The 13,124-nt window shown below is 34.1% G+C and overlaps 1 protein-coding gene across 3 annotated transcripts in view; it reads left to right on the top strand.

Moving 5' to 3' along the window:
- Positions 1-13,124, top strand: part of pip5k1cb (phosphatidylinositol-4-phosphate 5-kinase, type I, gamma b) — an 82,619-nt gene that overhangs the window by 43,003 nt on the left and 26,492 nt on the right. For all 3 annotated transcript variants that reach the window (XM_051701491.1, XM_051701489.1, XM_051701490.1), the window contains exons 5-10: positions 275-392; positions 7,708-7,860; positions 10,112-10,411; positions 10,676-10,881; positions 10,995-11,078; positions 11,336-11,384. In XM_051701491.1, the coding sequence (XP_051557451.1) occupies positions 275-392; positions 7,708-7,860; positions 10,112-10,411; positions 10,676-10,881; positions 10,995-11,078; positions 11,336-11,384 (910 nt within the window). The remainder of the gene's footprint in view (positions 1-274; positions 393-7,707; positions 7,861-10,111; positions 10,412-10,675; positions 10,882-10,994; positions 11,079-11,335; positions 11,385-13,124) is intronic.

The raw sequence follows: 13,124 nt of genomic DNA, 5'->3' as shown, positions 1-13,124 counted from the left end.
TATTGATAATTATTTTGAATATTATATATTGAATTATTTTGATTTGGGGGCATTTCTTAACAAATAGTAATATGCATTTAATTTAATTAATTAATCGGCATCTCATGTATTTAATTCAATTAAAAGTTTTAATGGATTTACAGCCCTAATTTTATTAATAGATTTTTTTATTTTTACGTCAATAGTTACCAAAGTTAATGCTGTAGTTTTTTTAATTAATGTGATGTCATCATTGAGAAATCTCTCTCTCTCTCTCTCTCTCTCTCTCTCTCAGTGAGGGCAGTAATTTGACCCCAGCACATCACTATCCAGACTTCCGGTTTAAAACATACGCTCCTGTGGCGTTCCGCTACTTCAGAGAGCTCTTTGGGATTCGACCTGATGACTATCTGGTAAGACATATCCCGAAAGGTCCAGGTTAAAGGATCGCTAAAGTACTACAGCTTTGACGAGGATGGACCCTTAAACAAAACCTTAAACCTTAAAGAAAACATTTCATTGAAGTATCAGTTTGTATCTCCTTAAATTATTTGATACAAATAAGTCAATTGTTGACATACAGTATGAGTACAGAACTATAAAATGAATGTGGATGGCAAAGCGCAGATCATTTAGTCTTGGAAGAATTTGATGAGAAATGTTTAGTTCATATCGAGATCTCTGACTTTTGATTGCAGACTTTGGTAACTTGGCAAATCTGAGCACAGTTTGAGACATTGTTGAGATCTCTTCTAAAACTCTAGAGTAACTGTAAATGATTTTTCTTTCCTACAGCTGTTGATAAGCTTCATTGTGTTGTTACTGATCATTTCTAGTTGCATTTCTTGGTTCAAGTTTGGAGTTTTCTAATCGAAAACATTTTTAGGGTGTTTGAGGTAAAATGGCATCTGACTCATTTTTCTCTTCTAATGGGCCTCATATTTGAGTGATTTCCTCTGAATGAGTCACACTGTGAGTTTGTAGATATGATGTTAATGGGATCGGGCATTTATCACTGTAGGTTTATGTTTATCTTTATGTATGAGATTCCTTGTGACGTCCGTTAATGTGGGCTTTAATATTTCTGTTTTGTTTGTCTAAACTGACAGGTACAAGTTTGGTCATATTTTTCTATCTGTGTGTCTTTAATCATAAGTCAGGGTGATTCAACTTCATTTTGTGTTTAATAGAGCACAAGAGTCTGGTTCCAGAAGTAAAAATCCCATTCATTTTTTCCATAGACGAATAGATTTTTAAGGATAATTCGAAACGTTTAAAGACAGACCGACCAAGAGCTCTGAGGTTGTTAGTCGATCATATGTGCTTCAGTCTGTGTTATTACAACTTCATCTGAAAAAAAAAAAAAACGTGTTTAATAGTGGAATACCTGGTGAAGAACTACACTACCCATAATCCTGAAAAGAAAGATCCACCAATCAGAGAACTGCAGCAAACAAAGCGCACCAAAAGAGCTCTACAGCTCCGCCCACTGCCATCATGTACTGTTAATGCAATCGTTTCGCTCTCTCTATACTGTATATATTTGAACATTTTGCAATAAACTTAAAATATTTTGTTTCTATACATATAATCAGTAGTTTTATATATTTCTACGTCTTTAATCCGATTACATCATTCATAATGTTTCAGGGGATTGTAGTTCATTCCCTCATTAAAGACGTTAAGTACACAGTCTTGTACCTTTGCTTTTTTGTCTGATTTTCTAATACTTTTTTGCTTCAAATCAAAGTTTGTAATGTTGTGATTCCCCTCAGAGCTGGTTGATTAGTTTCATGGCTTATATTAAACTTTCCTTATGAAAGTTTTTATGAAATCTCTATGGGAAAAAATAGTTCTATAACCAAGACAGTTGAAAAAGTCTGCGCAGTTGCGCTCTATTGCCAAATTCCTGCTGAAGAACTCCACTACCCACAATCCTGAAGCGAGATCCACCAATCAGAGATTCTGCTGTTACCATGGAAACTGGTATTGCTACAATTTCTGTACTTGCTGAAAAAAAATAAACCAGCCTAAATTGGTCTGTTGGCGACCAAACTGGTCTCCAGTGGTCAGGCTGGTCTGGTTTGCTAGACTAATTTAAGCCTGGAGCCTATTCTGTATCTTGAGCTAAAATACTTTGGAAAAAAAAACTCTTTCTTGAAGGATTTTCTGAAACCAAAACTGCTGAAAGTGTGCGGTCGGTGTTAAGCAGAAATGTGCTGGGGAGTCATGGGAAGGTTAATGTGTAATAATGATATGACAGTGTTCAGAGCTTAAATAAAACTTATCTGGAGCGGTTGAGACACATTTGGCTCTGTAATGCGTGTGTGTGTGTGTGTGTGTGTGTGTGTGTGTGTGTGTGGTGCATATGGCTGCTCTATAAGCCTACAAACACTACCTGAGACAGATGGCGATTACCACACTAATACTTTCCTTTTTAAGCACTGAAAACACACTGTGTGATACACATCCATATGTTGATTGTTTTTAATCCTCCTATTACATTCAGAATCTGCATACACCTTTTGCATTTGCGGGTCAATGTTGAATTCAAGCTTATAAATCATTCATAACCAGATGCTTTTCATCTAAAATTATATTGTAAGTCATTAATAGGTTCTTAACTGTTCATACATGTAAAAATATTTTTATTTTTGCCATGTTAGCTGACTAATATAAAAGTTATTATTTAATATGCCATTTTTTAGAAATAGTAAAATTTTCAAAATATACATTAACTACAGCAAAATCAGTGTGATACATGTGAAGACATCTTTTATATCAACATATCTGAGAAAGTTTATCTAAATAAAATGTGATATACAATTTATTTTAACATCTAATGTGAGAATTACTAGTCATTTGAATACATTTCCTATTGCTTATAACTGCTCAATACAACTTGGTGGTCAAAAGTTCTGAAACCAACATATTGTTTTTCAACTAAACTTCATCAAAACAACTGTACAACTCAAGTATTCTACATTAATATTTCTTTATTATGATTTAAGCAAAATCTATTCTATTTACTCTCATGAACTGCTGAATGTTGATGTGTGAGTATACTGTAAGTTCAGTTAAGTTACTCAGCATCAGATGGCTGCAGAGTAAAATATGAACAATTTCCTCTTTCAAGCCCTATTTAGACTAATGTGTGCATGAACTTTTGCTCTGGCCACACCTCCTTTAGACAGTAGTACCTTTGATTTAGTTTATTTGTTATGTTTGTTAAATCTGTCATGTGTGTTTTGTACAGGAATGTGTGTGTTTGTGTGTGACTGTGTGTGTATATGTGTGTGCAGTCCCAGTGAGAGACAAAAAGTGTGTGAGAGAGTATGGGAAAGATGCTAAACGTTGGTGAAGTTTTTATAAGTAAAAATCCATAGACATAATTTTATTAAAAAAAATTTTATTATGTGTATTATGATAATCTTGACAAAGTCTCAAATTTTGGTTGCTGTACTAAAAATTATGTGGTATTTAAAAATTATTATCTACCTCTCCCGGGACAAAAATGACCTGATGGCAATAGGAGGGTTAAAGGAATAGTTCACCCAGAAATGAAACTTCTGTCATCATTTAATGTTAGTCAGAATGTCTGAAAACTGAGGCTGTCAAGCTCCAAAAAGGACAAAAAAGCACCACATAAGCACCATAAAAATAGTCCATAAGATTCTGCACTATATTCCAAATCTTCTGAAGTCATATGATAGCTTTGTGTGAGGAACAGTCTGAAATTTGATATTTGGGGCAGGTTTTCAGTGAATAACGACTTACATTTTGCTCTGTCTCTTTTATTCCACTATAGTTCGTTTTTTGACAGAGCATGATTCAAAACACTGCGTCCAAATAGTACTTGATGGTGACAGGTGCATCTGGCATTGTGGTAGCGCTTTTGCCGTTTACTTTTCTCATTCATTTGTGTCCTTCAAGTAGTGCGCTTTTTGCATCTCATCGCAATCTGGAAAATAATAAAAGTTTTAACTATTTATTCAGTAAATCTGGAGGATGTTTTACCTTGGTGCATTTTGGCTACAGTCAGAGTGTTATTCCTTCCCTTTCCCTTCTGCAATCAACCAAGCCCTCCATCTCAAAACATCATACTAATGCCGGGAAATGTATTGTAATTTTTTGCCTGCTGCTTTCTGGAGACATTCACCCATGTCCAGGTCCAAATGGTAAAGTTTTGTCTGGGTTGAATCGGAGTGGTGTTTTGGACTCCGGATTACGGTTGGCTGAACGAAACATCGCTGTTGAATAGGTACGAGCGTTGAGTAGAGATATGGAAGTTAATATCAAAAGTATAACTAATAATACTTCCTACCTTCTTCTGGACGCTGATGTTTGGCTGGGGTGGAGGCCGAGGAGACCGTGAGGTCCGGTTTGAAGAGGCGTGGTGATCTATTGAGGGAGTGGTTTGGGAGTTTTGTCTCGAATCCAGAATATACTGAAGAAACTGTGAACCAATGTGTCGGAGAGACTATTCCGTTTTTGGGTTGTTTAAAGACTGTTTTAAGGTAAAAGGTTTGTATTTTGTTCATTTAAATATAAGGAGTTGATTGCCAAAGATAGATGAATTAAGGTGGTTGCTTAATATTTGCCAAGTGGGCATTTTATGCTCTGTTACTTTTAACAGAGACCTGGTTATATTCGACAATATGCAATAAGGAAGTTAGTGTTGAAAATTATACTATAATTAGAAAGGATCACAATAGAAAAGAGGGTGGCATTTGTGTTTTTATTAGATCTGACATTAATTTTAATGTGCTAGATATAAACACTGTGCATGAGTGATTATTTCTGGATGTAACACTCCCTGCAACAAAGCCTATTCTGTTTGGAGTATGTTATCGACCACAAAATCAAAACTATTTTAATGAGGATGCCTTGAACAATTATAATAGTTTGACAAAGTAATGTATTATTATGAGGGATTTTAATACTGATATTAGTAAAAGAACAGGGGATAATTATAATGCTCTGCGGAGATTAAAAAAAAATTTAATTTAACTCAGATCATAAAAAATCCCACTAGGGTTTGGGAATATGAATATGGTGTCAGCGACCATTATATTATTTTATGTACAAGGAAATGTTTTGACAAAAATATAGTAGTCATAAAAACAGTCAGGACTAGGCTGCTTAAAAATTATAATGATGAAATATTAAAAGATCAGCTAAATAGACTTAAATGGGAAAATATACAAAAAGCCTCATCAGTTGATGATGTTTGGCTATATTTAAAATATTTATTTCTTAAAGTATTAAACAAAGTTGTCCCTGTTAGACAAGTGAGAGCTAAGCATAGATCCAGTCCTAGAAATAAGTCCCTATTGATTCATAGGAGAACTAAGAATTAAGTGGATTATGATAAGTTTAAAGCACTCAGAAATTTAGTACAGAAAAGTATAAGGGAAGCAAAGAGTATCTTTATCACTGAACAACAGTAAGTAAACAAGGAGGATCCAAAATCATTGTGGAGGGTATTGAATAAGCTTAATCTAGATGGTAAATCGAAACCTGGTTTATCAAAAGTAGCTTTAAATTTTGATGGAGAGATATAATTTGATAAAAGCAAAGTTGCTAACAAATTAAATTAATTTGTCTCATCCATTGCTAACAGCTTTGTAGAATGGCTTCCTCCAAGTAAGCGAATTTATGGGATTGATTTTGTTAAGAGGTTCTATTCAAGTCAAGGAATGTTCCCAGATTCTTTGTCTTTCATCATACAGTAGATTACTATAATGTTAAAAGAACTACAAGTGTCTACAGCAATTGGTCTAGATAGCATTCCAGCTAGGTTTTCAAGAGATGCTGCAGATATCATTGTGCCAACTATTGCATACCGTATATCTGTCACTTGAAAAAGGTAGAGTACCATCTGATATGAAGATAGCAAAAATCATTCCATTATACAAGAAAGGGAATAGATGTGATCAGGGAACTATCGCCCAGTTTCTATCCTTAGTGTGGCTTCAATGTTTTTTTTGAAAAAGTTGTTCATAAACAGATGTATGAATATGTATGCAAACATAGACTAATTTATGATTTGCAGTCAGGTTTTAGGAGGTCTTATTCCACAGATATTTGTATACTTTATTTAACAGACTACATAAGAAAACAGATTGATGATGGAAAATTGTGTGGTATGGTTCTTTTGGACCTTCAAAAAGCCTTTGATACAGTAAACCACTCAATACTTTTGGATAAATTAAGTCCCCCAGGGAAGTGTACTAGGACCTCTTTTGTTTTTGTTATATATAAATTATATTCAAGCTGCTTGTGATTGTAACTCTTTTTTATAAGCTGATGATTCTACACTATTGGTTTCAGATAAGGATGCTTGTAAGATACAGGTGAAATTAGGTGAGGAACACAGTAAGGTAAGAGATTGTTTTTCAGAAAATTAACGTTTACTACATTTAGGCAAAACGGAATCAATATTATTTGTCTCTAAATATAAATTGCATGGGGCCGCTGAGCTGGCTGTCAAGGCCGGCGAGTGTGTAATTTCAAATAGAACTTCAGTCAATTATCTTGGTTCTGTTCTTGATAATAGCTTAAGTGGAGTAAGTATGGCCATGAAAGTTCTAGGCAAGGTTAATGCCAGTGTAAACAGCTGGTAGGTAGCTGTGCGTGTGTAAAACTCACTCCCCTGGCCTCAAGAGGCGCTTTAGTGACACTAGGTGCTGTAGCCTCCTCCTATTTAGTGCGCCCGCCTCCCATGCTGGAGATCCCGGTTCGAATCGTGCGTCGAGGAAGACCGGTTACACCAGGACCAAATTTCTTGCCAGAAATGTTGGATTTCTGGATAGACAATGTTTAAGATTACTAGCATCATGTATAGTGCAATGTCATTTTGATTATGCTTGTAATTCAAGGATGTCTGATTGTCTCGGATGTGGATGGGAAGGTTGCAAGCATCTCAAAATAAAATGATTCGATTCGTTTTAGGGATTCAGCGTTTCACTCATGTGGATGAAACCCCTTTTCGACATCTTGGTTGGTTGGCAGTTGAATGTAGAGCAGTTCACCTTGTTGTTAATATGGTACATAGAATAATCAACAAAAGAGCTCCAGTTAATTTTGGTACTTATTTTTCAAGGGTTACACTGTTACACTGTTACAGTACCAGGTAGAGTATTATGGATCTTACTTTATGTCACTTTTATACCATGTATGGCCAGAGGTCTTTTGAATACTCAGGAGCACAGGAGTGGAATAAGCTACTGATGGATATCAAGTGCATAACAAATATGGTTGGTTTTAGTCTGAAAGTTAAAAGACTTTTTTTTTTTAGATAAATTGTCTTATTGATGAATTGTATGTTAAAATCACGTGTATATGTATGATTGTGATATTTTATTGTATTTAAATTTAAAAGTTAATTTTATGATGCATGTGGACATAGTATGTAAAGGTTAGTTCTATCAATGCCAGTGTACCTGTCACCAGGAATGTCATCTATGTTAGGTAATATCAAGGACCACAGTGGAAATAAGTTATTAACTCTGTTGTGTTATCCTTGACATATGAGCTGGGATTCATTAACTTTTTATTGTCAAATAAAACCAAACCAAATACTGTATGTGACGTTGAACAAAAGATTTGCAGAGTTATACTAAAACAACTCTCAAGCCTTTTTTGATTCATCCTAGAATGCACAACTATGATCAAAAAATACTTTGAACACAATAAATGACTCATGTGTTTTGTCTGTATTTGCAGTATTCACTCTGTAATGAACCCTTGATCGAGCTGTCAAACCCCGGCGCCAGTGGCTCCATTTTCTACGTCACTCGTGACGATGAGTTCATCCTCAAAACCGTCATGCACAAAGAGGCTGAATTTCTGCAGAAGCTGCTGCCTGGATACTACATGGTGAGTCATCTTCTCCATAAAGAAGCACTGAACGCTTCAAGTACTCTGTGTGCTAACTTTATATTATATTATATTTTTAGCTGGATTTCTAGCTGAGTAAAACGATTTAATGACCTTTGTTGGCCACAGTGAAATTGAGTCCTTTATCCAGCCGATATTGAATGTGTGTGGACCACTGAGGTGCTCAGTAGGTCAATTATCAGCCTGGATAGTATTTCGCTGATTAAAAAGGGTTTATAATATTTTAATTGTTAAAATGAGGGAACGTTTTACAGATTCACAAGTGCAGTTTATAAACTGAAAGCGCAGATTGTGAAAATCCAGCAAAAGATAGCTCTGTGCTGTATGGAAAGTCTTTTAAGCTTTTACAGAAAAAATGCCCATGAGCCAGATTTACCCAAATCAGCATTTTAAGCATTTAAAATTTCCACATTTACCTAAATAAACATTTTAAAAATCTCAAATTTTCCTACATTTATTGTTCAATAAATATTAACATTTGAAAACTGCATTACTTTTTAAATGCTAGTTAGGTAAATCTGAAAAAACAAAAATAAAACAATTGACAACGTTACCCAATTAAGCATTTAAAGCCCTTTTATCACTGTCAGCCCAATAACAAAAAAATGCTAAATGTTTTCCCATATTTACCTTAATAAACATTTACAAATTGCTTAATTTTGTACATTTATTAAGTAAAAATTTACATTTGAAAATTGCATTACTTTTAAAATGCTTATTTAGGTAAATCTGAAAAAAAAAAAAGAAAAAAAAATAGGCAATGTTACCTGAATAAGCATTTCAAACCCTTTTTTAAGCATAACAAAAATTGCTACATTTTTCCTGATTGATCTACACAAATATTTTTAAATGTTTAATTTTATACATTTATTGTTTAGTAAATATTAACGTTTGAAAATTGCACTACTTCTAAAATGCTTATTTAGGCAAATCTGTAAAAATAGGCAATTTCTCCCAAATAAGCATTTAAAGCCTTTTTTATCATTGTCAGCCAAACAACAAAAATTGCTAAATGTTTCATATTTACCTAAATGAAAATGTTCATATTGCTTCATTTTTTACATGTATTGTTTAGTACAAATTAACATTTGAAAACTGCATTCATTTTAAAATGCTTAGTACAGGTAAATCTAAAAAAGTAGGCAATTTTACACAAATAAGCATTTAAAGCTCTTTTTTAAAATTATTATCAGGCCATCAACAAACATTTCTAAATTTTTCACAATTAATTAAAACAAATTTTCCTACATTTCTTTTTCAGTAAATTTTATTTGAAAACTGCATTACTTTTTAAATACTTATTCAGGCAAATCTGTAAAAATAGGCAATGTTACCCAAATAAGCATTTTTTAAGCACAACAAAAAGTTTTTCCAGATTTACCTACACAAACATTTTTAAATGTTTAATTTTATATATTTATTGTTTAGTAAAAAATTTGCATTAAAAAAAATTGCACTACCGTTCTTTTAAAATGCTTATTTAGAAAAATCTGTAAAAAATAATCAATTTTACCCAAATAAGCATTTAAGACATAAAAATATTATATAGGTAATTTTTGAAAAATTGGCAGTTTTACACAAATAAACATTATATGCCCTAAATTTTTTTTAAACCCGAAAACAAAAATTGCTGTCTATTTTATCTGTTTATTTTTTATTATTTATTTATTTATTTTTTTCAGATTTACCTAAATAAACATTTTGAAAATGTCTTTAGTAAATATTAACATTTGAAAACTGCACTACTTTTAAAATGCTTATTTAGGTAAATCCAGAAAAAATAGTCAATTTTGTTGCTAAATCATACAGGTTTTTTGTAATTTCCTAAATAATAATAATAATAAAAAAATAAAATTTTCCCGCTTTTGTTATTTAGTAAATATTAACATTTGAAAACTGCACTATTTTTAAAATGCTTACATTGGTAATTTTAAAACTTCACTACTTCTAAAATGCTTATTTAGGTAAATCCAGAAAGAAATATGCAATTTTGTTGCTTAATCTTACAGTATTTTTAGTAACAAGCTTTGTTAATTTGTTTCTTTTAAAGCGATTATGATATGCTTCATATCCAATTACATTGTACGTAAAAGTCTGATTGTTGTCAGATTGTAGCAAACTTACTCTTAAGTTGCACAATTAAGCAGTTAAGTAAAGACAACGTGACAAAGGATAAAAAATGCAAGCAGCTGCATTAAGTGATGTTTATCTCTGCTCTTTTATCTCTCAGAACCTGAATCAGAACCCCCGCACCCTGCTGCCCAAGTTCTTCGGTCTGTACTGCGTTCAGTCTGGCGGGAAGAACATTCGTATCGTGGTGATGAATAACGTACTGCCACGTGCAGTGCGCATGCATCTTAAGTTTGACCTCAAGGGCTCCACGTGCAAGCGCCAAGCCTCCAAGAAAGAGCGAGAGAAATCCAAGCCCACCTACAAAGACCTGGACTTCATGGAGGACGTCCCAGATGGACTTCTGCTGGATGTGGACACATACAATGCCCTGGTCAAAACGCTACAGAGAGACTGTCTGGTGAGTGTGTGTAAACTGTTATTTATTGTTTATAGGTAGTTCACAAATGGCTATGGCAAAAAAATTGTAAACATCAAGATGTATGTTAAAATGTATACAGTATGTTAAAGGAAAAGTGTACATTTTTAGATGCTATACATCTATACACATACCACTGTATACATACTGAACAATAGCATTTATACTAACATCTGTGCATTATCTGATTTCATAGGAATATCTCATTGTCCTGCTATTTCTTAAAGCTGTATGATGTTTGTGCAGGTGTTGGAGAGTTTTAAGATCATGGACTACAGTTTGTTGTTGGGGGTTCATAATGTGGATCAGGCGGAGCGCGAGCAGGAGATGGAGGGGTCTCAGGGCAGCAGTGATGAAAAGAGACCCACCGCTCAGAGAGCACTTTACTCCACCGCCATGGAGTCCATTCAAGGAGGAGTTTCCTGCAGAGACTCTATAGACACTGATGACACGTATGTGGAAACCTTTTGCTTCTGTTCGAGTGCTCACTTAATTAAACATCAACACACTGCATACTGAAAATGTGCTATCATGATCTTTATCTCTCTCTCTTCTTTCTCTGTAGAATGGGAGGAATCCCTGCCGTCAGTGGTAAAGGAGAGAGACTCCTGCTTTTCATCGGCATTATAGACATCCTTCAGTCCTACAGGTAACTCAGAAATAGTATGCTGTTCTCTCTCAGTCTGGACTGCCTACATATGTGTGTTATGGGTTAATTGCATGTCATTGGATCATATATATGTCTATCTGTGATGCCCAGCTTGGCTATATAATCGGCCTTAATTTGCGTTGGATTCGTTTCATATGCTCTTATGTAACATTTCTGGAAAAACTGCATTAAGTAACACAAAATGATACTCAGCATTTCTCTCGTTGTGTATATTTATCTGTATATATTGCCTGCAGACTCATTAAGAAGTTGGAGCACACGTGGAAGGCTTTGGTACATGATGGGGTGAGTACAGGCAGAAACTGATCACTGACCCTGATAAAAACACCATCATGTGAGGCACTTACAATGGAAGTGAATGGGGCCAATCCATAAACGTTCAAATACTCAGTTTCAAAAGTATAGCCACAAGACATAAACAAGATTATTTAACACTTTAAGCTCTGAGGTTGTTTTGAAAGATTTCCTGTTTCAGTGGCATACCCAAAATTAAAGGCTTATAACAAAAAAACAAAACAAAAAACAAAACAAGGAGAGTCAAGTGTTTGGTATCATTTTAAAGGAAACATTTCAAATTTTTTAATGATATAGATATAGGCTCTCCGCCTAAGAAACTGCTGAAAAAATCACAAAAAAAAACCTACTTTAAATTGACTTTTTTCTTATTTTTCTGATTTGACATTATATATCTCTGGGTGTAAATAAATTGGCTCTGAAAAACTGCTTTTGTTTTGTTCCCAGTCATGTCAACTGTATCTGAGAAATTTTTTTTGTAAATTCAACAAAGCAATCAAAAGTTATAGCATTACAAAAATAATTTATCCTAGTGGACAAAACATCTCCAAGTGTCCAAAAGCCAAATAAAACATAATAATTGTACATAAGAACTAATTACACATGCAAACACAACAATGACTAAAGGTTTGTATAGCATGCAGACATGATTTTAGTAATGAGATTTCACAGAATGAGTTTCATTCTGTGTCATTTGAGACATCATTGATTCTGTGTACTTGGCGCCATCTCCTGGTGGCCATATGCAACAGTCACCAATCACATGTCTCTCACATGTCTCTCTGCCCAAATATGGATGACTTTTTGCACCGATCTGAACCCAGTCCGATTGGTTTAGCATTCCATGATGCTACATCATTTCCGATGAGTCATCTGATCCAGGAAAGCTGATGTGTTTTCAGCCAGATTGATAGCCAGATAGTGTGTTCATATTGTGCACATTGTGCTTTGTGTCAGTTATCTAATGATCTATGCGTCCGATCACTTTGTCATTTAAAAGATAATCGCCTCCTCTAAGTAATGGTATGTGATATTTTATGTTTATTTTTCGTTGAGTTATAAGCGAAACGTATAAGCAACACCTGTTCACATGAAACATAAATTTCAAAGATATATACTTAGCTATTACTCGCTATATTTTTGTCTGTGAGTAAAACAAATAGACTGGTTGTATTCTACTCTTTGAGAGCTTTCCAAAAACATATGACACATGGCTATTGGAGGAGTATGAAGTTTTTACTGATTACAATAATATGCACAGTGCAAAATGTTTCATAAATGATCAAAACGCTTCTGATTTGTCTACATATTTCAAAGCACTTGTTCAGTTTTGGTCATAATGCCAGCATGCATTGGAAAGTAGAGCTTCTAAGCTTTCAAACGATACCGATTTTGTGTCGGTCAAGACTGTGGTTGGTCAAGACTGCGGGCCCATCTGGGCATAAAGGGTTAAACCACTTTACAGCTCAAATAATACACGATTTTTAACAGAAGAATTTGTGTATTTGCTTTTATAAAATTTCAAGCTTCTCATTTCTGCTTGTAAACCCTCCAAAAATTGGCCCCATTCACTTCCAATGTAAGTGCCCCTCTGTAACCTCGATTTTTACTTTTTTTTTAAAAAGGAGGGACGAGTCGAAGTTATTTTTTTTTTTGTTAATCAACATTATATCATAAATGTTGTCGATTGAACTTAACTTGAACTGAAAACAAAATTTTCCTTTATTAATC

Source organism: Myxocyprinus asiaticus, chromosome 6, assembly GCF_019703515.2.
Source record: "Myxocyprinus asiaticus isolate MX2 ecotype Aquarium Trade chromosome 6, UBuf_Myxa_2, whole genome shotgun sequence".
NCBI classification, from domain to species: domain Eukaryota; kingdom Metazoa; phylum Chordata; class Actinopteri; order Cypriniformes; family Catostomidae; genus Myxocyprinus; species Myxocyprinus asiaticus.
The sequence above is the reverse complement of the archived record's forward strand: the minus strand, read 5'-3'. Positions and strand labels throughout refer to the sequence as shown.